Source organism: Ixodes scapularis, unplaced genomic scaffold (genome assembly GCF_016920785.2).
Source record: "Ixodes scapularis isolate PalLabHiFi unplaced genomic scaffold, ASM1692078v2 PGA_scaffold13__105_contigs__length_92229423, whole genome shotgun sequence".
Lineage (NCBI taxonomy): Eukaryota > Metazoa > Arthropoda > Arachnida > Ixodida > Ixodidae > Ixodes > Ixodes scapularis.
In genome coordinates, this window is record NW_024609839.1 from 22,832,724 (window position 1) to 22,858,446 (window position 25,723).

General features: G+C 45.4%; 1 protein-coding gene across 1 annotated transcript in view; it reads right to left on the bottom strand.

The window, feature by feature from the left end:
• Positions 1-24,309, bottom strand: part of LOC120844442 (neprilysin-1-like) — an 87,246-nt gene extending 62,937 nt beyond the window's left edge. The window contains exons 1-4 of the mRNA XM_040216232.1: positions 24,200-24,309; positions 6,195-6,236; positions 4,957-5,118; positions 211-297 (exon numbers count right to left, since the gene is read on the bottom strand). Of these exons, the coding sequence (XP_040072166.1) occupies positions 211-297; positions 4,957-5,118; positions 6,195-6,236; positions 24,200-24,272 (364 nt within the window). The 5' untranslated portion in view covers positions 24,273-24,309. The remainder of the gene's footprint in view (positions 1-210; positions 298-4,956; positions 5,119-6,194; positions 6,237-24,199) is intronic.
• Positions 24,310-25,723: the final 1,414 nt, after the last annotated feature.

A 25,723-nucleotide genomic window follows, 5' to 3' on the forward strand; every position in this document is an offset into this window, starting at 1 on the left:
AGAATAAAAGCACGCCAACCAAAAATTTAAAGTAGGATCAGCCCAACAGCCCTTAACCTCGGCATAGAATCACACAATCTGAAAGTTAAACAGTTAAATCTTTTCTCGTACAAAGCGAACACGGATTTTGTCAGTTTGTTTTTATAACTTAACGAATATTTTACACGTTTTGTGCACCTCAATCAGAGAAATATATTAATAATCACGTACCCGGTTTTTTGCAAGATTTGAAGATGTAATACATTTTTGTCCGAGGCGATTGCGCCCCGCCTGGTGGTGTGTAGGTATTGATAACACCTAAACGAAATAGAACAAAGCTGTAGGTTAGCTGTTGCACGAGATATTTCATTGAGTTAATTGTTGCAGAATACAAAGCACCTTCTCAAGACCGCTTGACAGGGTGAGGCGTAGAGATAATTGCGCCATGAGTTTTCTAATAAAGAACGCACCTTAGATAAACAAAAAGCGATGTAAATTGTTTACATCTTGAATAAATATACTCTTCACTTTGTCGGTATGAGTGAAAAACTGGCATCATATATCAGAAAACTGGAAGAACCTTCATGTCATATTCGCGTTGTGCTCTCTCGCAGTCAACAAAACTAACGCAAATCTGTTCGATGGCTGAAGCTTTGCCCAATTCCTCTACGCCAACTCACGCTGACACTTACTAAGAAAACGTGATAATATTAATTTACTCTGGATGTAATGAAATATTTAAATCCTTCAGAATCTCCGTGGACGCTGGCTAAAAAACGTCTTGAAGGCTGAAAAAAGCCTATCTCTGTCTTCTAGTTAGTACGGTGTATATTGTGTTGCCGAATGCCACGAGGCCTGCGAGTGGAAGAGATTCAGCACTCCAATGTTGAAGAAAGGAGGATGGTTTAAATACATTTTAATATTTATTCTGACTACCTTATGCACGCCGGCCTTATACCATTCCGTTAATAAAGGGCTGATCTAGATACATTTTCTCTGCGGCTTATGGTACCTTGTCTACCTCTTGTTAAGCAAATCTTCTCTTCGAATTGACCAAACTGTTCTCATGTTTGAACACAATGGTGCTGACCAAAATCACTCGATTCTGAAAAAGTACTGCATTGCCTTCCCTAGCACCTAGCTGGACATAAACATATACTAACAGACGGAAGACCTGAACGTCGCAGTCTGATTGGCTGATGGGTTTCTATTGACATGGCGACCGACATTTTGATTTTTTGATATCTTCGAAGCTTGAAAAACGTCGTACTAACCAGCGCAACGAAATCGCTCCGGAGCTTCCTCGTACTGGAAGGACTCCTCGCCAGTATAAGCGTACTTGGCACTGTGTATCAAGTCACTTACCAATTATTCTTTTTTTGACAGATCTCTTACAACGTAGTTTATAGCAGGAAAATTCTTTTTTTAAGGCCAACAAGCACCGACACCCCATGATGGGGCAAAGCGAAGATGTTCGCTTGATTCGCCGGGGTGTGAATAGACAAATATTCGTATAGACGAAATGTCTTTATAAAGCAACCTGTGACCGGAAATTTGCGACGGCTCACCAAGAATGGAGAAACCGAAAAGAAACCGCTCATTTCAGCAGCCAAAATGGCCAACATGCGGGATCTTGGCGGTACTTCGCCTAGATCTAGTGATTCTGGGGCCGACCTGATCACGCTGTTGCCACCAAAATAGAAAGACGGACGGAGCAGGCCGTTTGTGGGTGCTGTTCGTTCAAACCCGAAACTGCTGGGACGTGTCGCCCAGTGTTTATGCCACCCTACCGCCAACTAGACTCTCGGGAAAACTGGAAAGTGTTTCGCGCTCCACTGCACTTTATAGTATAAATAAAAAACCCGGCTGTCCCGAGGTTACTACGAGGCATGTTTTCTAATTTTCGAGAGTTGCGTCTGCAGTGAGCATTCACATCCTCCGTAGCTGTTAATGCTATCTGCTCGGGGGGGGGGGGGGGGGGGGGGGGGAGTGGCGAGGCGGTTTTTCGATTTGCCTCCCCACCGGACGCCCTCTTATGCCATTGGAACTTCCACAATCTTAGCCGAACAACGCCAGTAGGGTCCGTGGCACTCGTTTTTAGGCGTAACGTGTTAAACATTGGCATGGTCATTATTCATTGATTTACAATTTATTATTATTTGTTTTAATACACGATCTCAAGCTTAAACGTGTGAACCTTCTGCAGTGCAAGTTCTATGCTTGATAGTCTAATAATATTCCTTTTAGAAAATTTCCAGGAGAAGTCTTGGTTATCCCATAACGCTCTTCGGGGGTAACGGGAATTGCGGGGTTATTTTTATCTACCCTTGGACGGACCCAGACTCTTCGTGTGTTTTGGCTACGGCATAATCTATTCTCCCCTACTATCGTGTGTTTAACACGCACGAAAAAGAAAACCAGCAAAAAAAACCGTCATCACATCCCCTATTGTGCTTGCGTGTTACCTTCTTTGCGTTTAGAAATTACATTAGGAACAAATACCAAGTGTGTCTTATATGTATGGGTGATCTCTTACGTATACCGTGCATCAAGCAGACGCTGTTGTCGACATATATTATCGGGAGAGAATGTTTTTTTTTTTCTTTTTGACACGGAATCTGACACAAACTTGTTATTCCCACGCCCTGGGTCGATTCATCTCAGAATGCGCTTACTGGGAGCTAATAAAGAACGCTGTGCCCAAAGGTACGTCGCACGTATCCGATCCGGAACGCGGAGTCTAAAAATACGTCGGATGTACCCGGAACGTCTAAAGGTACGTCGGACTTACGCGGAACGAGCAGTCTAAAAGTGCGCTGGACGTATCCGGAACGAGAAGTCTAAAGGAACGTTGGACATATTGTAAGCACCCCAATTCTGTACAAGAAAGTAGGAATCGGGGACATGCGCTGTCTGCTCTCCATCAAGGCTGAGCGTCCGAACCGTCGCTTGTTTCCTTTCCGCTTCTCTTTGCACGTCTTATCTACGCTTCTAGTTTTGTTCCCACCTTAACATGCCGGCAGTGCACCACCTTTGGTCCCTAGCGCTCGGTTTCGTCACCAGTTGGTAGATGGCGACACACAACGGAACTTGCGCTACCGCACAGGCGCGTTGGAATATAGACACAAATAAGGCGTTGTGTGTTCTGTTTCTGTTTTGTCGCCGTTCGTTCGACTCCGTCGTCTGACTTGCAAGCGCACCTCTATTTTCTTTACGTTGTTCAGGCCATTTGTTCAGGCGTTCAGAACTTTGCTTACCCCCTGAGTGCGATGAGGACTTTGTACACAGTGAAGTTAGAGCGAACGGTGAACACGTACCCAAAAGGCCACAGAAACCAATCCAAGGGCACCGCGACCCGTAAAACGTGTACGGGAATGCGCAATATTGCGAAAGTCGACATCCGAAACTCAAGGAGAAAATCCGTGAGTTTGAATACAGCTAACTGGACGGGGACACCAAGGACTCGTCGAGTCGTAGTGAGAGTAACTGGTTAACCGTGCTACGAGGTGAGAATTGACGGCAAGCGGGATAATTCTCTCCAGGGAAAGTTTTATTTCTTCTGTGGCATTTAGCTTATGAATTTTCTACATTCAAAAAATAATTCTTGCACAAATTTGGAAAGATCGGAGCATCTCTTGAATGTAAACCTCCCCCCCCCCCCCCCCCACCTTTTCCTTGAACATCGCGGGGTGTAAAGAAAGGAATGCTTAGAATGGAGCTAATTACGGTAACAATGAGAAATAAAGATGGAATGAGAATTGCCAGTGTGGTCTTAGTAAGGCACGCTATGACCCGCTATGATACGAACCTTCCCCGTCGCGGCTACGTCCGACGCATCTCTCGGTACCGCGCACGTCCGACATGTATCTTAAGGCTCCGGGGTCAAAATGCGTCCGACGTACCTTTAGACGTTCCGGGTACATCCGATGTACCCTTAGACACAGCGAATATAGAAGAGGTATGGGTACCCAAATGGCTTGTTCTTAAAGGGATACTTCAACAAAATTTGAAATATTCCCGTCGTGTTCAAAAATAGGTTGAATATGATCCACAATATCCGTAAATGACAATCGCACGTTTGTATTTTGATCCTGGTGGCTGTATTTTTCGTTATAAACGGCCCACTCTGGCAAGCGCTCGGAGAAGGCCCAGCTTAGAGCACGTTACATCCAACGCAATCCTGACGTAGGTCGTCTCAAGACGAGCAAAGCTACGGCGAGGCTGGCGTCGAGAGGATGGCCTAGTCGTTCCAGCCACCGAAGCGGCTGCTTTTGTACGAATTTTGAGTGACGGGTTAATCTTCTATAATCTTCTAGGGGGACAATAGCGACTTCTGCGACACACAAAAAAGATTCTCGGGAAAAGGGGAGTTCCTCCTTCCCCCCTTCTCTCGCCGTGGCCGGAGACGAGACAACCTCCGTCACTAGCTGTCAATGTTCCTAGACGAGCATTACAAACGAGGCGTTAGCGACATCCACCAGGTGCTCTTTGCTAATCGTTTAATTTGTTTTAAAATCCCTTTTCGAGACTTTTTTAACGAGACATTGGTATGTTCCATGTGATACTGCTCTTTTGAACACATATAGACCAAAAAATGAGCGCCGAAATTTCGTTGTAGTATCCCTTTAAGGTTTCCGTATAAAATGGGGGCCGAGTCAAAGGTGTGCCGCATCAATCATACTTGCATAAGCCTGATTCGTAATTTTTTTATAGTTAGTATTATCAAAGGTTACGTTATATAGCAAAATAATTGCTATTTACCTCATGGTACCCGCTCTATCATTTAGCTTGAGGATTTGGATATCCGCAGTATCATTACTTGTCTCAGAGGGACGTAAAGGCATAATATACAGAGATGTTAAAACGTAAAGAAAGCAAACGTAGGCATTGGAGCGAGAGTGAAAACATTATTTTTGAGAATTCCTGAAGTGCAAATACAATACGATAATATATGATAATGCTCTTCGTTCTGCTTACGTTCCATTTCCTCTTCCAACTTCATCATGGTTTGAACAAATCTGTTGACTGCAGTCCTTTGCGGTGGAATCGCTGTTTTTGAGATATAATTACCACAGGCGAATTCATAAAAGTCATCGCATGGGTTGACGGCAGAATTCATGCCATTTAAAATTCGTGTTGCTGAAAAACGTAAAATAGAGATATTCAAGCATCTGCTTTTTTTTTAAATCTCGCAACTGCATTGACATATAATATTAAAAACTTATTTGAGGTATCAGACACAATATGTATGCATAGCTCGAACACTCCTAGAAAGCACGTAGGTAATTCGTCTTCATCCTTTACCTTTCACTTTTCGAATATTACATACACGATATTCTGCCCGTAAGGATATATGTTTTCAAAACTATCACATATATGCAAACTTCTTTATCGCATATACTATAAGCTGAAACATCCCTTGGTGGTTGCATTTATCTACATCAGAGATTCGAAGATAGCTCTGGTCTGAGCAGGGAGTGGAATGCGATGGTAAGATCGCATATTTTGAAAGATTTAAGACATTTAGAAATAATAAAACTTGTTGGAACCGAAGAGACAGCAAATGCCAAATCGGGTAATTCATGTCATATTGATCGTAATGGTACGTATTTTTGTTCGCCCGATAGCGATTTTCCCTGTCTTAAAGCAACGCATCCGATCCATTCCTATCAGAAATCGACACTCAATCTCTCGAACTTTCTCACTGTAATATGCGAAACATCTTGCAGTTTCAATCAATATTTAGAAGTTAGAAATTTCATTGCTCTACAATTAACACATGCTCATTACTCCACCTGTTGCAACGTGCAATGTTATTGAGAAGGGGCATGGTAGGCTATAAGAAATACCTAAAAAAAAACGTTAGGTAAAAAATACGTCTTGTACAAAATAGGTCTTTTTATAAAAATACAAGCACGGTGGGCTTTTTCGCTTCCCGAAACGACTTTTCAATATTGCCTCATTAAATTTAAGTATTTTTTTCCTTATGCATTTCATTCGTTAAAGGATTTTGAAGATTAAAGTTGGAGCTAATTTCTATATATTTCTTTGTACACAATTAAGTCTGCGCGAGCGCGATGGACGATTGGTGTGTTTATTTACTCTTGTCAGAAGCGATACCTTTAAAGTCTTCAAATTATTACAAATGCGTTCTTCCTTTAACGCTGTGTGAATGAATTATTATATAAAAAATACTACGATTTAGAAGCCTTTACCAGTTTCTTTGCACTCTTCCGTAGTGCAAACATCCTTATGATCTGTGAGAGAAAGAAAAAACAAAAAGTCAAAATATGTCAGTCGTGCTTAGAATCATAATTGTTATTTTTTCAAGCGTGATGGCGGAAAACACAGGAGCCCAAACAGGAGGATTTTTATATTTAATGAAATAAAAAAATTCACGACAAATCATTGAAAAAATTAAAATGTAAAGCACAACGAATACAAGAGCAATCTTGCAACGAGGGACGTAAACTAGACCTTTCTATAACATTGACTGTTCATAGTGTAATCAAAGAAACCCTTAAACTTTTAGCTGGAGAGGAGCTGTAAGGGTTTCTTCTTAACACCGCTCTATAGCTTTGTCGATATTAGTCCAGTTGTAGATGAAAATACGAACACCAACCACAAAATTATTTAGGAGGGTAGGCGTGCTCGTCAAGGCCGCATCAGTAGCAGACCAAGTGTGAAAAGGGCAAGTGGTCACAGAGTAATTTGTTTCGGGGGTGCTCGCCAAAGGGCTGAAAGATACAAGGTCGCACGGAACGGCGGCGCTCCTATTCATTTCACTCTACATGGGCATGCAAGAGTGGGAACATATCACAATTCGCAATATTAACTCCGGCTTCAGTGTGTTGGAGTTGAAGTGAATGCATTATCAATGAATCGTGCTAAGAAGTATGCAGGGTAGGGTGTTCCATGTAACTTTAGCCAAAGTTTGAAAATATTTTGTTGCATTGAGAATGACGAAACCAAAAGAATAAGGTTTTTTGGTTCTTTGGCGCAAGTGAGCCTATTTTTTGTTTTTTTTTCCCAATGAAATATTAAGATGAAATAATGACTTTTAAAATATTCAAATCAGAGCAAACGTTCCCTTGACAAAGTCGTGCAGCGCTTTCAGAAATATCCCATTCTGCGGTTTTTGTCAAAAAGCCCCTAACGCGGTTTGTTTTTCCAGACTTCGTGTACAGCCCGCAAATTACGGGAAAAGACGCTACTGCGCTCTCGCGCGCCTTGTATTCGCAACTATCACGACCTATAGGGGGCGCACTGGTGCCTATCAAAATGGCTGTCATCTGGATGATCGTCGTAGAACAGCAGTACGAGGCGGGATCTGCAAGGCGTGAGTAATTCTAGTTTTGCTATGTACGAGCAATATTAGAGCCCTAGTTCATTTTTTTCTTTCACGTCAAGAAGGTGTAAGCGAGCATCTTTATTGTGGAGCCAATCATCCACAAGCTAGGGAGCGCGATTCTCACACCGCGGTATCACCATCGCTGAAAATTGCGAATTGTAGAGCTCCCAAACGTGACTTCAATTAATTAAGCCTGCCTGCTGGCCGGGCGCGCTGCCGCTGCCGCTGCGAAAACAAATCCAAAACAAGGCCATGATTGTGACGCTGGCCGCGAGATACGCGACACCGAGTTGTTTCAAAGTTCGCGTGTGTAAATAAAGTGCGCTGCCGTTTGTTATACCAAAAATCACAGTGTTAAAGCTAGAAAAAAGATTGCTTATGCTTCTATGTTTACATGGCGGAGAGATGGGCGTCATAGCAGGCGGAATAGTAGTTAATTCGTAGCTTGAAAATTTCGCTCAAAAACTCTTTCTCTTCACACGACGCTTTCAGGCAAGTTATCCTGTGAGACAGTGCAGGAGTTGCATCTTGTCAATACATTTGCTGTCGCGCACTTCAGCGATATCTCCGAAACTCCACCACAGACTTTCATTACCTTGGCCTTCAAAGCATCTGGCGTTCTGGTTTCTGCCGTGACCACATTAGCCTCGCACAGGCTTGACAACTGCCGCTTGCTGCCGCGGGCTGCCGGCCAAAACCAGTTTTCAACCTCAGCGGCTCGACCCTCGGTGCCGTCCAAGCAACCGGCCGGAACACGGTTGAGGGCTCGCCATTTATTGCCGCAAAAAAAGAAAGGATTCTGTGCGAGGTGGAGTGGATACTGACGTTGCGATGCCATGGCAATGCCCAAGCCACTTCTCCGCGCGTCTTTAACGTTTTCAAGGAGCGTAGTGTAATTTCGTTTCCTCTGCAATCCATATTTTTTTCCAATGTTTTCCCGACGGAGCGATTCCTCGAAACTGTGCGACGTTTCCGTTTTTTTATCACAAGACGTACCAAGGATAAATAGATAAGAACGCTAAGGACAACTGCTTGAAAATGGTCAAAGACCAATTCGGAATAACACATGAGTTTCTCCGTGGCACTTGTCGCATGTCGCTGCGTTGTGAGGGGTGTCGTGTTGAATTGGTGACACTCTAAAAAGTAGACTTCATCTCCGGCGCGCAGCCGGAGCAGCAAAGCACTGACCTGTCCTTCGGTGTTTCGGTAGCACCAACACGGCCGGACTCAGAACCTGCGTCTCCTTCTCGTGAGAGCGTGGCAAAGTTTCAAGATTAACAAGCTGGCTAAGATGATCATATTCGCGCTGATAAACACATCATCATCGACACCTGCCGTGTAAGCAGCGAGTGCGGTTTCAATGCTCATATATGCGAAAGATTGGAGCCGAAACGGAAGGAACTAAGAGCAGGGGACGAAAGCGCAGGACATCCGGCGGATAGGCGCGCGCGATCTCAAGAACGCGAGGATCAGTGCTTTCACGGGACAATAACGCGAGGAAAACGGAGGCCAATGTGGCCACCGGCAACCCCGTTGCCGCTAGTGTGATCAGGTTTTAATGTAGCCCCACATAAAAAAACATCGAGGGGTAAGATCGCGTGGCCCTGCTGGCCAGGACACGGCCCGTTGCGCCATATTCATTGTCCTGGAAAGGCACGGTTCAGCCGTGGTTGTGCTTGACTGCAGCTGCTGGCGGGAGCCCCTGCAGCTGTAGTGTCCCATTCGCATGCTGATACGTGGTATCAGCATGTCAATGAGACATCACAGCTGAAGTCATCGACTGGCCCTTTTAACGCATCTTCGCCCAGTCAAAGTCGTGTCCAAAATACTGGGCCCATGAGTGTGCCGTTGCATTTGCCGCACCAAACATTGGACACTAGTACTGGAGGCGAACCTTCGCAAGCTAATGGGGATTGGTGTCATTCTATTAATGTCCGTTGCAGATGAGTCCGATTCGTCAGTCCACAGCATTTTGTTCAAAAAGTAGGAATCGTCCGCTGCTTTGATCAATACGCAGTTTCAACACTCGAGTCTACACTTGAGATTCCCGGTCACAAAGTTCTGGTGCAACTGGACCTCGGAGGGGGGAAGGTTGCCACATTTCAATGCTCTCCACGTTGATGACGTAGGCACTCAGGTCTCTGCGCTCACGTCACGCATGCTAGCACGCCGGTTAGCCACCGTGAACACGTAAACATTGCTTCACAGACACTTTGTGAACCTACCGGTCTGCCTCAATGCCCCATAATTATTCAATATCGCCATTGGCCTGCGTCGCGTTCCAGGGTGCCAACTGTGAAAGATCTTTGCGGATTGCCTTCTGTTTCTGTCCGCAGACCCGAGGGCGTCGACCATGATTGATTTTTCTTCATTAAAAAAGCCATAGTGAGTCTCCTAGTGCGAAAATAACCTATCTTCACGTAAGACGCACCAAAGAGGAAATGGCTCTGGCACTGGCGCCTATGTCTCGCCTTAGCAAAGTAATTTTTTAATGTCGTTATCTCTGCTAGCCTTAACAGCGCAGTATGCGTCCGTGCCATATTCTTTTTGTCTCATTGTTTAAAAACAATCCCGGCTTCTCTGTCTTCGGCGTGTGAACCGGCTCTCTCTATCCCAAGCAACCTCGCAATTTCTTTCTTTTTACGCAATGGAGCTACACTTACTCACTATACTTCGCTTTACATTAGGTCCGAGCGCGGCCAATGTTATGAGCCGGAGGACGTATCAAACAGCGCAAAAGGCACCATGTCATGGCGTGCTCTTTGCGCTCGACAGGAAAAGCCGGTGGAGGAGCACGCACAGAAAGACGGCGAACATCGGCTTGTCCTGTGAGTGTAGGGAGCACGCAGTGCAAAGCAGGAGCCCTACTCTGGACACTTGGCGAAAAAGTCGGCGAGAAATCCGGATCATGACTGGCCGGCGCTACACTTGGCCTTGGCGCCGGCCAATCATGGCCGCCGGATTTTTCGGCGACTTTTTCGCCAAATATCTACATTGGCGCCCCAAGAAAACTCGCTTCGCGTATCTCGCGGCTAGCTTACCGTAGGATTGACTGTGAAATGTTGCAGTGTTTTTTTAAGTTATTAATGTGATGACGAAACTGATGAAGGGACAACAGGTAATATATTAGGTTTCTTCGATTTGCCTCAACTGGCTGAAAATGTTCAGCAGTGCGGGAACTGGGGCACTCAATTCAACCGGAAGTGTCACGGCCGCTGCACTGGTGCATTCGATTGATCACAGCTCTGAACGAGTTCAGACCCACTTCCTCAAAACCTTGCACCAGCTCCGGGGTTAGTTTAGCGGCCGTACAGAAGCAGATGTCGAGAGCAGGCGACGAGACTAGACGACACTCCTCGTCCGTATTTGCTCGTGGTACCATTTCTCGGGGCTCTTGCTGTAATATTGCCGCGCGCTGCCTACTTGACACCGAAGAGAGAGACTGACGACCTGCTGCAATCAAGGACCTAGGGCCCCAATGAAAGTGTTACGAGTTTTGTGGAAGACGTCCTTCGTCTGAGCTTCCGCGCCGACCCTCAGGCCAGCGAGGAAAAGAAGCTGCGTATTTTGATGCGTGTTGTGAAGGATGACATCTTCGGAGGCCTCGTTTGCAACCCGCCGACCACCGTCGAAGCCTTCATCATGGAGGCAAGCAACATCGAGCGCGCCCTCCAAGCGCGCGCTTCCCACTACCAGCGACATCCAGGCGTCGCTGCCAGAGGTCGGCATTCTAGGTCGCACTCACTCACCCTCACCCTCACAGCCACACTCACCTAGGCCCCTCACTCTCCCTCACCCTCACAGCTACACTCACCCTCAGCCCCTCACTCATCCTCACCCTCACAGTCACACTCACCTTCAGCCCTTCACTCACCCTCACTGAACCTCACGGCCCTCACGCACTCACCGCCCTCACGGCCCTCACCGCCCTCACGCCCCTCACTCACTCATGGCCCTCACGCCACTCACCGCCCTCACGCCACTCACCGCCCTCACGGCCCTCACCGCCCTCACGGCCCTCACGCACTCATAGCCCTCACGCCACTCACCGCCCTCACCGCCGTCACGGCCCTCACCGCCCTCACGGCCCTCACGCACTCATAGCCCTCACGCCACTCACCGCCCTCACCGCCCTCACGGCCCTCACCGCCCTCACGGCCCTCACGCCACTCACCGCCCTCACGCCACTCACCGCCCTCACGCTACTCACCGCCCTCACGCCACTCACCGCCCTCACGCCCCTCACCGCCCTTGCGGCCCTCACACCCCTCACGCCCCTCACGTCACTCATGGCCCTCACGCCACTCAGGCCAGCTTCAGATGGGGTAATTTCGCCCAAAATCTTTACGTCGCAACACCAGCAACACGGGCCGCCCGCGATCACACGCAGCAACCAATTGCTGCAATTTGCCATCGTCATCATAAAATTTTATTTTTCTTGCACTATTTAGACACAATTACGCGTTACAAACGTGTTTTTATGCATTTAAATCTCGTTAAGAATACTAATGCACCTTTCTGAAACAGTTTATTTAAAAAAAAACAATTTATTTCAAACCAGAACCAAGTCTTTGGGTGTCATCATCACCGTCACCAGGTGTCACGTGAAAATTTTGCGTCCCTGATTGGATGCAGCCGCTTCAAACGTATTCGAATTGCTCCGAGTTGCTTGCTTATTTCGAGCCGGACCCGATCTCAGCGATTCGTGTCGATCTAGGGAAAGCTAGAGAACAACCCGCCATTAACACCAAAATTGCTGAGAAAGATGCTCGATCTGAAGGGCGCCTCACGCACTCACCGCCCTCACGCACTCATGGCCCTCACGGCCCTCACCGCCCTCACCACCCTCACAGCCCTCACAGCCCTCACGGCCCTCACGGCCCTCACCGCCCTCACAGCCCTCACAGCCCTCACTGCCCTCACGTCCCTCACGGCCCTCACCGCCCTCACCGCCCTTACCGCCCTCACCTCCCTCACGGCCCTCACGGCCCTCACCGCCCTCACGGCCCTCACAGCCCTCACGGCCCTCTCCGCCCTCACAGCCCTCTCGGCCCTCACGGCCCTCACTCACCCTCACTCACCCTCACGCTCATGAATTTTCCTGGTTCAGAAACTCACTCACCCTCACCTCACCTGTGAAGATGAGGGTGAGTGAGGGTGAGTGAGGGCCCTCGTGAGTGAGGTTTGCCGAGGTATGGTCGCTGCACCCAAGCTCCTTAACGGCGAAAACAGTCCGAGTACGCCGGACATCCGGGAAATTATTCGGGAGGTCCTCCGAGAGGAACTGCGAAGGTTGTTGCCAACCGCCAGTCGTCCGCCAACGCGTTCCATCGCCAAGGCTGTCCGAGAAGAAGGGCATCGGGTTCTCTGACCAGAGGTTCACGTCACCACGATGGCACCGGACGAACCGACGTTGAGCCACGCCGCCATGGCCCGACGCCCGCCGCAAGCTCCCCGCCAAGCCACGGCGCCACCCGGATGTGACGTCCAAGCGCCGCAGTACCACCGGCAACAGGAAGAGCAGGCGCACGTTCGCGCAGAGCAACCGGCGCCGAGGAAGACAGATGTCTGGAGGACGGCCGACCGACAACCGCTGTGTTACCACTGTGGGGAAGCTGACCATGTGTACCGCCGATGCCCATACCGACGACTCGGGCTGCGCGGGTTCCACCCGAACGACCCACGCCCCAGTTATGGTGAACGCCCTCGGGAAATCGACGAGTACCTGCGACAACCTCAGTCCCCCAAACCTGCTTCCCGCCGAGAGTTCCGATCGCCGTCGCCACGGCGTCCAGCTTCGCCGATGCACCGACCCCGACGTGAAAGCCTGTCACACCTCGCTTCTCGCCGGGGAAACTAGGCGCGGCAACCCCTGAAGGTGGAGTTGACGAAGACGACCGACACCAAGATCCTCTACGAACGTAGGAGGGCCCCCACTCGAACGCTACCAGAGATCGAAACGACGCCCCTGCAACGGTGTCGAATAACCTAAACGTCGTCATCGACGGTCACAACGCATCAGCACTCGTGGACACCGGAGGAGACTACTCAGACTTCACAGCAGCAGCAGTGGCGCTAAGACAACCTCGTCACTAAAACAGTCATCTGCTATATCACAGGCACAAAACGAAAGCTGCAAGTCACCACAAGGCAGAGGACGCCAGCAGAAACAGAAATCTTCCTGGGATTGGTCAACTTGCTGCCTTCCACCAGGGGGCCAGGCTACAAAAAGACGAGCTCGACCAGGAAGCTCCACTTCACAGCGGCAGCAGTGGCGCTGAGACAACCTCGTCACTAAAACAGTCATCTGCTATATCACAGGTTGGAAAAAGTTTATTATACTTGTCCTTTTGTTTATTTGCCGCCTTTCCTGCTGCTGCTGCTGCTGTTGTGTCAGTGATCTTGTTTTTTTCTAAATTGCTACTTCACGAGTGAAATGGCCAACGGTACCGATGACATTTGTATGTTATGTAAAGTTATCGTCTCAGACAAAGATAGAAAAATGGTGGGTTCTGAGTGTGAGCTTTCGTACCACGTAGGTGATTGCTCTGGAATAGCCGAATCAACTTTCAAATCGATAGGTGACAGCTGGCATAAACAATGGCGCTCTCAAACCTGCAGGCTAAATAGGCAGCGAAGTGGACAGATCGCTAAACAAAAAAGTGACTCCGATCTGGATCCCTCGGCGGTCATGATGACACTCGCAGCAATGAACAAAAAGCTAGACACTCTTATAGATCTTAAAGACACAGTGGATGGAATAGAACATTCAATTCAGATGCTGTCAGACAAGTATGACGCAGTGCTAAGCCACATGACCGAACACGATAAGGAGATAAAAGAACTGAGGAAAAGAGTTCAATTAGTTGAAAAAAGCGATGCAAAGGCAGAAATCAAAGAACTAAAGAAACAGGTGAATGAACTTCAATGGCGGTCACGTCGACGAAACCTTGAACTACACAATGTACCGATGGCTGAGAGAGAGAACGTACTGGAAAAGGTAAACAGTGTGGCAAGAATGATGAACGTGCCAGGGTTGACTGCTACTGATATGGTGTCAGCTCACAGACTTGCCTCGAAGTCTGATAAGGTCCTTGGAATTATCGTGCGCTTCGCAAGCCAGATAACACGGGATCTATGGTTCCGTAAGCGCTTGAGCCTGAATGAAGCGAAAACAAACGTCTTCCTCTTGGAAAATTTGACGGGGCATGAACGATCGCTACTTTGGACTACGAAAGAATGGGCAAGGGCAAACGCTTACAGGTATGCCTGGTACAGGAATGGCAATGTACTCTTGAGGAAACAAGATGGAGGGCGCGTGCTCGTAATCAGGAACGAAGATGACTTGCGGAAACTGGAGTAGAAATATTGAAGATTTGTCATTATTTTGATTTCTTTCTTTTTGAAATGGCTAAACAAATTAGTTTCTTGCCGAGTAAGGTTGGGAACGTGTTTAGGTCCTAAACCAGCGGTGTATTTTCCCTGGTTCATTTGAACGCGCAGTCCTTGCGTAATAAATTTGATCAGTTAGATGCATTTTTGCAGAGTTATGATGTTTTTTTATGTTATCATGTTAAAGGAAACATGGTATACTCCAGATGATACTGTTGAAATTTTAAGTAACTATGAAAACTATAGTTTATGTCGAAATTCTAAAAGAGGAGGGGGAGTTTCTGTGTACGTAAAAAATACCCTACATTGCAGTATTATAGATGAATTTTCGGTAATTACCCAGGATTATAAAGTTTTGACGTTGCAGCACGCGCATAACGTTTTTTGTGTCGTGTATCGCCCTCCTGGTGGCAGCATGTCTTGTTTTTTAAAATATCTAGATGAACTCTTTCTTTTTATCGGTGAGAACAACCTGAAGCTTGTTATGGGGGTTGATTTTAACATCAATATGCTTTTGCCATCAACACAGCAATCAGAATTTCTCACGCTTTATCGGTCGTATGGTTATATCTGTACCGTTTTTCAACACACTCGTTATAGTGGTGCGAATGAAACATTGTTAGATATTTTCTTAAAAAATGTATCCGAAATCCATGCGCATGCTGGTGTTATAGGGGCGACAATAAGTGATGATCTCCCTACTTGTATGTTTATAATTCTAGATAATATCAAACACAACAAAACATGTGTGGCTAACCTTCATTAACGTGATATTAGTACAAAAAATCTCGAATCTTTTCAAGAACAAATTAACACAACAGACTGGAGTGCGGTTCTGTCTAAGGTGTCGGCAGACGAGGCATACGAGAATTTTCTTGAAACGTTTTGTGATATATATAACTGTGTATTTAAGTACAAAAAGCATATAGTTAATAAAAAGTGTAGAAAACCATGGGTCACAGCAGAAATATTAAAAATGATGAAGAAAAAAGATGCACTTTATAGAAAATTTATGCGTACAACGGATCCAGTTGTATTGTCAAGTTTTAAGAGTCAAAGAAACAAGATAACAAGTGAGCAACGGCGGGCCAAACGCTAATACAATTTTTTGCTTTTTCGGGATGAAAAGAGAACGGATGTTTTGCGGAAGAAGTTAAACTCGATATTGCATGAAGGACGTCAGTTTGGAGAAACAACCGAGCTTACGGTTGACAGGGATATTAAAAAAGGTAAAGCTCTTGCAGACGCGTTCAATGATTTTTTTGTCGACATAGTTAACAGCATTCACTCTGCTGAAGCTTCAAAATATGTTAAATATCTTTCTGACAGCATATTTCTGTCTCCAACTAGCGAGGAAGAAGTTATTCAATTTTTATGAGTCTAAAAAACAGCAAAATTTCCGATTCTCAGAACATTTAAATAAAGCCCATTAAATATGTTATAGAGTCTATTGCTCTTATTTTGACTCGCATATTTAATGTATGTCTTGAGACCGGTGCTTTTCCGCGTAAAACGCAGATAGCAAAGGTTTCTGTCATTTATAAAGCAGGGGATAGGGACGATCTTAGTAATTACAGGCCAGTGTCCATTTTACCAATATTTTCAAAAGGATTGGAAAGAATCATACATAAAAGACTTTAAGCTTTTTTTGAGAAACACTCACTTCTCAGTCCCCGGCAGTACGGGTTTCGGAAAGGGTACTCGACGGAGTTAGCGTTACTTAACCAAAAAGAGATAATTTTAAACAATATTGAAAAAATACTTCTTACACTGCGAATCTTTATCGATTTTTCAAAAGCCTTTGATCGCATTATTCATGAAACTCTTCTTCAAAAACTAGAACTTTCTGGTATTCGGCGAATAGCCCTGAAAATACTCGAGAGTTACTTACAGCTTCGCTTTCAAAGTGTTGTAATAAGTTGCCAGCGTTCCGAGTCTAGAAAACTTAATGCAGGTGTTCCACAAGGTAGTATTTCAGGGCCTCTTTTATTTAACCTGTATATTAACGACATAGCTAACATTGCCGATGAGCCAAACATGATAATCTATGCAGATGATGCTAGTATATTTTTTGCAGGGTCCGATATTTCGGACATCATCAAGACAGGTAATACATTTTTAGAAAAACTTTATACGTGCACAGTCCAGAACTCTTTAGTGACAAATGGTAATAAAAGGAAAGCTGTTGTTTTCAGGTCAAAGGGGGTAAAAATTAGCGAAAATGAGATTTTCTCCTTGGATTCACGTGGTATAGAAATTGTGCAGAACGTCAAAGTTCTTGGTGTCACATTTAATGAATACATGCGATGGGATGAAACAGTTCAGATGATAGCGAAAGAACTATCGAAGGTGGTGGGTATAATTTATAAGCATAGAAAAACCTTACCCCAGTCTGTACTTCCACTTCTTTATACGTCTTTATTCTACTCTTGTTTTAATTAGTGTTTCTTGGTATGTGGAAATACAACTTCCGCAAATATTCATCGTATTCATATACTTCAAAAAAAGTGATTCGTATTTTGTGTAGTGAAGCACATGGGACAGCCACACGGCACCGTTATTCAAGAAATTAGGAATTGTCCCAATCACGAATCATTATGAGTATAAACTTGCCCTGGCCTATAAAGCAGCGATAAACCACCCGGGAAACAGTCCTCTTTCTATTTCTTCCCTTCACTCACAAAACACCTCGTATGCCACCGGCCATGCCGACGCCTGGACGGTCCCGCTCTCGAGAACAAACTACGGAAATCAGATGGTGAGATACCAGCTGCCCAAATTGTTAAACTATTTTTTGTCGCGGAATATTACAATTGAAAACTGTTCTAACAAACGCATACTATCTTTACCAGTTTCGTGAGAAATCTGATTGTGTACTCTTGAGAGCGTTTTTTGTTTTGAATGTCTCTTCTGCTGTTGCTGTTGGGGGAGGAGAGGGAGCTGTCAAGCAGTTTTGTACTGCTTTTTCCCTCTTCCCTCTCTTCTTGTATGAAGAGGAATAAAGAAACTTGAAACTTGAGTGAGAGGCTTTCCAGCCGCCTTCGAAAAGTCACGGCGCCGTGGGATGGGCCTCAAATACGAACCGCCGGAGGGCACCTCATCACACCGGTCGGGAGATGCACTGCTCGCGTCGAGATCCACGGTGAGACGTGCCCTGTCAAGTTCGTCGTTCTGCAAGACTGTTCGAGGGACGTTATCCTCGGAATGGACTTTCTCTGCAAGTATGGCGCCTTCATCGATCTCGGAGCGAACCGGGTGAAGCTATGAAAACCTACTCCACCACCGGAGGAACCCAAAGCGACGTCATCCGCGGTACAAGTTCTCATAAACCACGTGAACCTACCACCGCGGTCAAGTGTTTCCGTACCCGTCGGGGTCGATAAGACTTTCTGCGGCGACGTTTTGCAGAAAAGAAGCCTGCAGTTGCTTGTAGGAAGAGGGATTGCACGGTGAAGAAGCGAAAGTGCGAGAACTGCAAAAATGCCTTGACAACAGACTGCAGGATTTCAGCTTCCCCCGGCCATGAGTATCACCATCTCATCAAAGACATTGACAGAGGAGGCCTCCTGTACTCTGCAATGACCACAGTCAATGCTGTTGAGCACAACTGCGTTGTTGTTGAGCAAATTTCCAAGCCGGTGGACTTCTTAACGATGACTAACCAAGGCCAGCTGGTCACGGACCTCACACTGCACTTGCTGGTCGACAAGTATTGCTCCTACTTCAATGTGTGTGAACAAGGACACAAGAGTGAGCTCGTGCTGACGCAAGTGTTGTAGTTATCTACAATCATTCTACGAAAAAAACTTTCGCAACAAGCTCAACGACAAAGTTGTAGAAACAACAAATCTAAGAAAAAAAAAACTGGCCACGTGAACAAAAAGTGACGTGAATATCTTAGCATGCACAGTGATCACCGTTTTGTTCGAGACATTTAACGAACGAGTCAATAAACACGCGTTTGCGCCGAAAAACTGGAGTAATTGCTACCCTTCAGCGCTGCTCCGCGGCGCGCGTCTGGCTTTGCCAAAGCCGACTAGCGTGACGTCACGTGCGGAGCCCCCCGGCCTTCCACTCTCGGTGGCTTTGGCCGAAGGGGGCGAGGTGGGGAAGGGGGGGAGGGAAGGGGGGGGGGATAAATCGTGTTCCTCGCATGTTTTAAGCGCGAGACACATGCCCGTCCAAACTGCCAAACAGTCCGATCCGACATGCGAACTGCCGGAATGACGTTCGGGGGCGAGGGTCTTCGTAGCACCGGAGAGCGTCGAAAACCTTCGCCCCCTTTGGTCTCCGAACGTCGTTCCGGCAGTTCGCACGTCGGATCAGACAGTTTGGACACGCATGTTACGCTCTGATTTCAAGCATGTCGCGCCGTGGACGAGCGGGGCGCGTTGTCCGCGGAAGAGCGAGCGCGCTGCTTGTAGGAATGCCCTGCGGGTAGGAATGGTTTGTCATTCCTACAGGTGAGCAGACTTAAGTGTACTGTAATTTTATGCTCCGTCTTACCTTACGTTGAACCACGGAGGGCGCTACAACCAATAAAAGCAACACAATGCCGTTTGAGTGTCCCATGACTTTCGAGAGGCCGCAGTGACGTCACTCGATACACTTTATTGGCTGAGGCGCCTCGTGACATCCGCTACAGTCCATTGCAAGAGAAAACAGAGTATAGTGATGTCTAGAGTATAGCACTGCACGGGCCCAGGCCAGCCCGAAGGCCCAAGCCCGGCCCGGCCCGTGGGCTGGATTCGAGCCGGGTAGCACGCATTTTCTCGAGCTCGGGCCGGCCCGGGCCGTGGCTGGGCAGTCGTGTGCTGCAAATTCTAAATTGTTGATATGAAAAAATGTGCTCATTCAATCTTTTAGGTTCAATGAAAACAAACAAGCGAACTGCAAAATAACTACGGCGCAACTAAAGAAAATTGACGTCTTGAACTCGGAATGCCTTTACGTGGATAAAAGGAATCATGGATTCCTCCAGCATACTGTGAAAGTGCTGTCGAGAAAACGAGTTCACTCCAGGGTATAACATGAGAATCTTTTTCCTCTGCTTTTCAAAAAAAGAAAAAAAAAACGCGAGCTTGACTTTGTATTTTCTGCAGGGGCCTTACTATACTACCAAGAGATAAGCTAACTACCATATACAATTTTATGCTCATACAGCCTCTTGAATATGCACTTACGTGATTACGATTATCTCTACAAAGCATTTAGAGAGAAATGTTATCTGTGAATTGAATTGAACAACAAAAGTCGAATTACTCTTTAAGAAATGCATAAATAAGATATTGCCGACTTTTTTTTAATAATCACTTATGAAGCGCATATTTCGACATATTCTTGAAAATGCATCATCTAAGTCGGGATATTTATCGCGTCAAAAAAAGAAAAAAACTCGATCTAAGTTTTAAAGACATTCAAATCAAATATGCTCGCTTTATGCTTAGACCGTTTTTAGGTTAAAACCTGCTAACCTTTTCGGGCTCATGTATATAATCTGTAGGGCTCGGGCCGGCTCAGGATTATATTTCAAAAAGTTTCTCAGGATCGGGCCGTGCTGAAGCCTCTGTCTAAAAATTCTGCCGGTCCGGGCCCGGCCCGGGCAGTGTCTCGTCCAGGCCGGGCCAGGCCGGGCCTGGCCTAGAAATTAAATATTCTATCGGGCTCGGGCCGGGGCTGGGCCCTGCCTCTACCGGGCCGGGCCGGGCCGGGCCTGGAAATTCTGGTCCGAGCAGTGCTCTAGTCTAGAGAACTGAATCAAACGATTTTGTCAACAGACCGCACCTGTTAAAGGGGTACGGAAACGAAATTTTAGCGCCGATCTTTCTGCATAAATATGGGCTAGGGAGATCACCACCTTGGAAATATGAATATCGCGCAGTAAGACACAGGAGAACCCATTTTAAACCTAATTAAACAATTTCAAATTCACATCTGGTGGATGGTGTGAAAGTTTACGTGACATCACCTGTGGCATAGGAGCAGCGCCGTTCTGCGGAAATACGGCGTGCCCGCCGAATTAGCTTAGGCCTGAACGCGTTTGCAAAGCCTTGGTGGAGAAAGCCCATGCGTAGTTGGCCACAGTGAGCTCGTTCTCGTTGCGGCTCTTTGCACGACACGACCCGAGCATGCTTCTGGCACGAACGCTATTTGTTCCTGCGAGTCACGAGCTGCGAGCCGACGCTAAAAAAGATACGTTTGAACTACCAGAGTATCAGCAATAGCCACGCAAATACCTCTTCATACTCGGATCGGACACTCGCGTTTGATCGAAGTGCTGGATTCGCTCTGTTAGACCACGTTTCGGTAAGCGCTTCTGGACCGATCTTTTACGATTGCAAATCGATACTGACGTGACACTCGGCAAAGAAAGGTTGGACCGACATCGCGTAGTTCCCAGAAACAGCTCGACAGTGACGTAGCGTCAAGTCAGAATAAAGATGTCATACTAATAAGAAAATTTACATACCGCGTTGCGAAGGTAATCCGTATGGCGTTTATTTGAGCTCTATATCACACAAAACAAGGAGATAGAATCAATGAGAGTCCCTTTCCGACGACAGCGTTCGTCACCGCTGTCTCGGAAAACAAGGAGATCGAGATGACAACGGGAAAAGATTGACCTCTGAAATTTAGTTCAGGGATCAAACTATTCATCCGGGAAGGATCCACAAGGGTCGCGCGTGCATATTCCATTCAGCAGAACGGCCGGTCGTGGGCAGACGGTCTTGGCCAAGGAACCCCGGAGCAACGGTGCGCCGAGTCGGTGTTGCTGCTGGGCCTACTATATTCTGCAGAGCTCGCTTGGTCGGTGGACGCGTGGCCATTGTATAGCTCTTCTCGGGTGTTTGTGGATCCTGCGTTCTTGATCGTCGTGGTCTGTTTCAAGTACTTCTTTTGTTCTTCCTGCTTGAAGTCGGGACGCGCGAGAAGAGCACGTAGAAAAATAAATGCCCGTTGGTCGTCGCTACCAAGTAACTGAGCGACGCTGTCGGCCATGTTGATTTGATAGTAAAAAGTGTGTAAGACAGCTTGGGAGCTGTTGTTGAATTCTGTCGTAACCTGCGTAAAAGTTACGACAATGTCGTTTCGGGAATACGGGTTTTCTCTTAAATTTGTCGCACGCACTTTTTTCATCGTAAGTTCGTTTTGAGAATCCGGCCTCAGAGCTGGTTTTGTCAGTGGTGCCGAGGTTGCCGACTTGTCGTGGTGCAGCGTGCGTGCAGCCCTTGCACATCTTAACGGCCACGTTGTCACAGGTCGGAAATCGTCGACGCGCCACCAAGTGTCAACGCTTGTAACCACGATATCCACGCCGTAGTCTTTCCCGTCTGGCACAAGTGACGTCACGAATGCGCGTAATATCCCAAGACGCTTCGCGCTCTCCGATGGCTGATTTCTGAGCGCGCGCCCAATGGGGCCCCTCAGGGTGAAAAATATAGCCATCCGTTCAAAATACAAACGCGCTATTATGATTTCCGGATATCATTGATCATATTAAACCTAAATTCTGACCATAATAGGTGTATTTCAAGTTTTGCTTCAGTATCCCTGGAAAGAGCACAGTGCAGCGCAACCAGCCATGTACAACACTCTAAAGACTGAGCGCGACGCAAAGTTCAGCTTTCATAGGCAAAATAAGCCACATCACTAATGAAAAAAAAGCTCACAAGCTCTTGTACAACGCTACGGTGTGCCTGGGTGATAATGCGTTCAAGTACGGCTACTTTGGGTGCCGTGCTGAGTACCGCTAGCCGTTCAGACAGGAACCCTCCAACGGTAATGGACAGCAACATAGACCTGACTAAAGGTTTATATTTTCCTAAATTTAAAAGCAGGGTGCCAAAAATTTTAATAAAAAAATCAATGAATCAATTCTGTCTTTAATTTTATTCAGATGCATTTGATTTAGGCCAAGTAGATGGATTTAAATCCCTGTAGGAGGACAGTGATTCTTTATCACAAGATGTATTTTGAACATTTCATATTTACTGATCCATTCGTCTATGACCAATAGAAATGCCGAAGGAAAAATAGCTGTAAATAAATTGTTTGTGTGATCCACGCCATATTAGAAGCAAAACTTGATTTCTATTTTGATAAAAAAAGAATTCTTACTATTTTCGTATGTTGATTTCATTGCAATAAGATGTTGCGGAACTGACGAATAAAATGGAAGGTAGAAACCAAGCCGAACGCTCCTATTTACTAAGAAGAGCACTGTTTTTTTCTCATGTTTAGCCGTTGATTGAGGATTTCTTTTTAAATTTAGATAGACAACAAATGTACAGAGCAAGCCTCAAATAACAGACAACCTGTAAATAAATAGTCCGGGATTGTTTTGTGAGGATGTTTTTATATAGATCAACACAGTAAAACTTATCTAATTTAAACCACGCAAAAATCGTGATTGAGATCACAATTTAAATAATCCTTACGCTTATTCTCTACTCTCAATAAAACAATTCAATTCAATATTTTCTTTTGGATTATGAATTACCGGTTTTCAAGGGTTTATCGAGGGAAGTTGAGAAAAATTAAATACGTTTTTGTTTATTTCTAAACAACATTTTCACAATTCTCACAATTTTAATATAAAAAAAAACAGAACAGGTTTTTATCTACGTCAGTTATGCCAGTTGGCGTGCTTTATATATGAAAATGTTTACGTCGCTGAATTGGTTTTATTTTTCATTCCTGTGGGGGCATCGAAGTTTTGTCCACGCGCAATTGAAAAAACAGTCGTTGTTCCGCCTACTTTAAGACGCGTTTTTTTTTACAAAAACAAAGCATTATTTTTGAACCGTAAGGTTTGTTTTGTTTGTGCACATGTTTTGCGACCTATTACAAAACTTTAATTAAAAAATAGGTCTGACGCCCCTATGATTTTCCTAGTCTGAATATACCCTGCAGTGGTTAAAATAAATTGATCTCACCCGAAACACATAATGCTGACGTAAATAAAATAAATCTAACTTAGATCAAATAGATCCGAATAAACCAACTTGATCTCGTTTATATTATGTCTTCCTCTAAATTTACAACAATATCGGTATATTAAACAAAATTGAGTGCAGCTAGCTAGGAGGTCATAAAGTGACCTGTTTCTTGGACCTGAGCGAGTACATTGCATAAATATTTGATGATAAGCACATGTTCATCTAAAATTATAGCATTTATAAAGTTTCCGCACAAAAAAAAGCCTCCGATTCGAACTTTATAGCCAACAGGGATATCTTCTGATTTCTACGAGTTTGATGGTTTGTTCAAGGGTTCATTACCATAGCTCCCGAGGTTAACATGGTTTCTTGTTTGTATTAAGTACATGTTGAAGAGATTCTTTTTTTAGATATAATCATTTGCATCATAACTGCATCAAGCACTTTACATGCTCACAAGTAAAATATTTTATCATACGTTTTCTCTAGTTTACCGGCAATCAAAAGCCACAGCCACGTAAACCCTTTGGTTTCTTACCTTTCGGAGGTACGACTATGCTCCACCCGACTTGCAGCGCTGCAAACAGCCACCATAGTTCATTCGCTTGCATCTTGGCTTCCACAACTGCGTGTGTGTTCGCAGTAGCAAAGAGGCCTGAAAATACAAAGAAGATATTTAGAACAATTCAAGAAATATAAAAAAATGGAATCGATTACCTGTAAGCAGTAAACACATTTCGCAAGGAAAATTAAATAATATTCTAACTAACTTAAGTTTATGCGTTTATCAAAGGTAACGTGCTTCATTTAAATAAATGCATCCAAATAAGAAACGTGCAATATTCCTATAAGTTAGGTTATGAAGAGTTAGCAGAAATTCTACAGAATTGATACTAACCAAAAGAGCAAGGAAATGTGTTCTGTCTATCTTACATCCGCACATTTATAGCGAAGTGTGCCTCAGTGTTCACATGTGTAGAAAGATGTGACCTTTAACAAATGTTGCATGACATTTCAACTTGTTTGCTGATGAAAAATAATATTATAATAAAATGAAGATGATTTCTTAATGGATTGTTCAGACGGAAGCTTGAGCGAGTCGGTGAGAGTTCATATTAGTAGCAACGGCGCGTCATAAACACATCCAAAAGAACGCACATGGAAAGACAAACAAAGAGCTGATTATCAACTCATGTTTATTTTACTTGTTTGTATAAAGCAAGACAAAGGTATAAAGAAATATAAAAAAACACCCAGAAAATCTTCGCTTATTACACTGACTACTTCGTCAGGTAGTCTACTTCTTTGGCAGATGACAAAAAGAAAGGTACGCTGACACACTTGTCAAGTCGCTCGCATTTTTGGCCTCTACAATTTATCTAAAGAGAGGGTCGCCATTGCGCGCCAACACAGTGCAATTTTTTAAATGGGGGCTGAACCACAGTTTTTGCAGTGTATTTCTAGATGATCAGATAAAGTCTGCTTTGTGTTGTTTTGATGTTCTCGCTGCCGATTGTGGAGCTTGGATCTAACATTCTAACATCCATTTCGGTTGATTCCGGAAAAATAAACATTCATTCATTCATTCATAAAAAAAAAAAACATGGCCACCTTGGGAGCATCATTGCGATACTCTGCTCCGAGTGCGGAGCATGTACAATTAATCTACAGCGTGCTAGAGTAACTGTATATACAGTTACTCTACTGCGTTTTTTAGTAACTGTATAGGCTCTGCTTGCAGAGCTAGTGTATTGCGTTCCTTTTCTTTACCCCGCCAACTACGTAATGGTGGAAAACCGGTCACGTCTGCCGAGCTGGATTCAATCTCCGTGGGAAGAGCGACCTTGCAGGCGACGACAGTCGGGCGGAGCATGTTTCTAGCTTTGGGTTTGCGAAATATAATACATCCTGCACTAAACTTGAACAGACAGGAAGGATCCTTGACCAGTGCCTTGTCCGATATACACCAATTCAGTTTCCCCGCTAAAATTTGCGGAAAATCCATGTCAATGACCAAAACACCCTCAAATGTCTCGTGAAATTTAGCGAAAAACAAAATTAA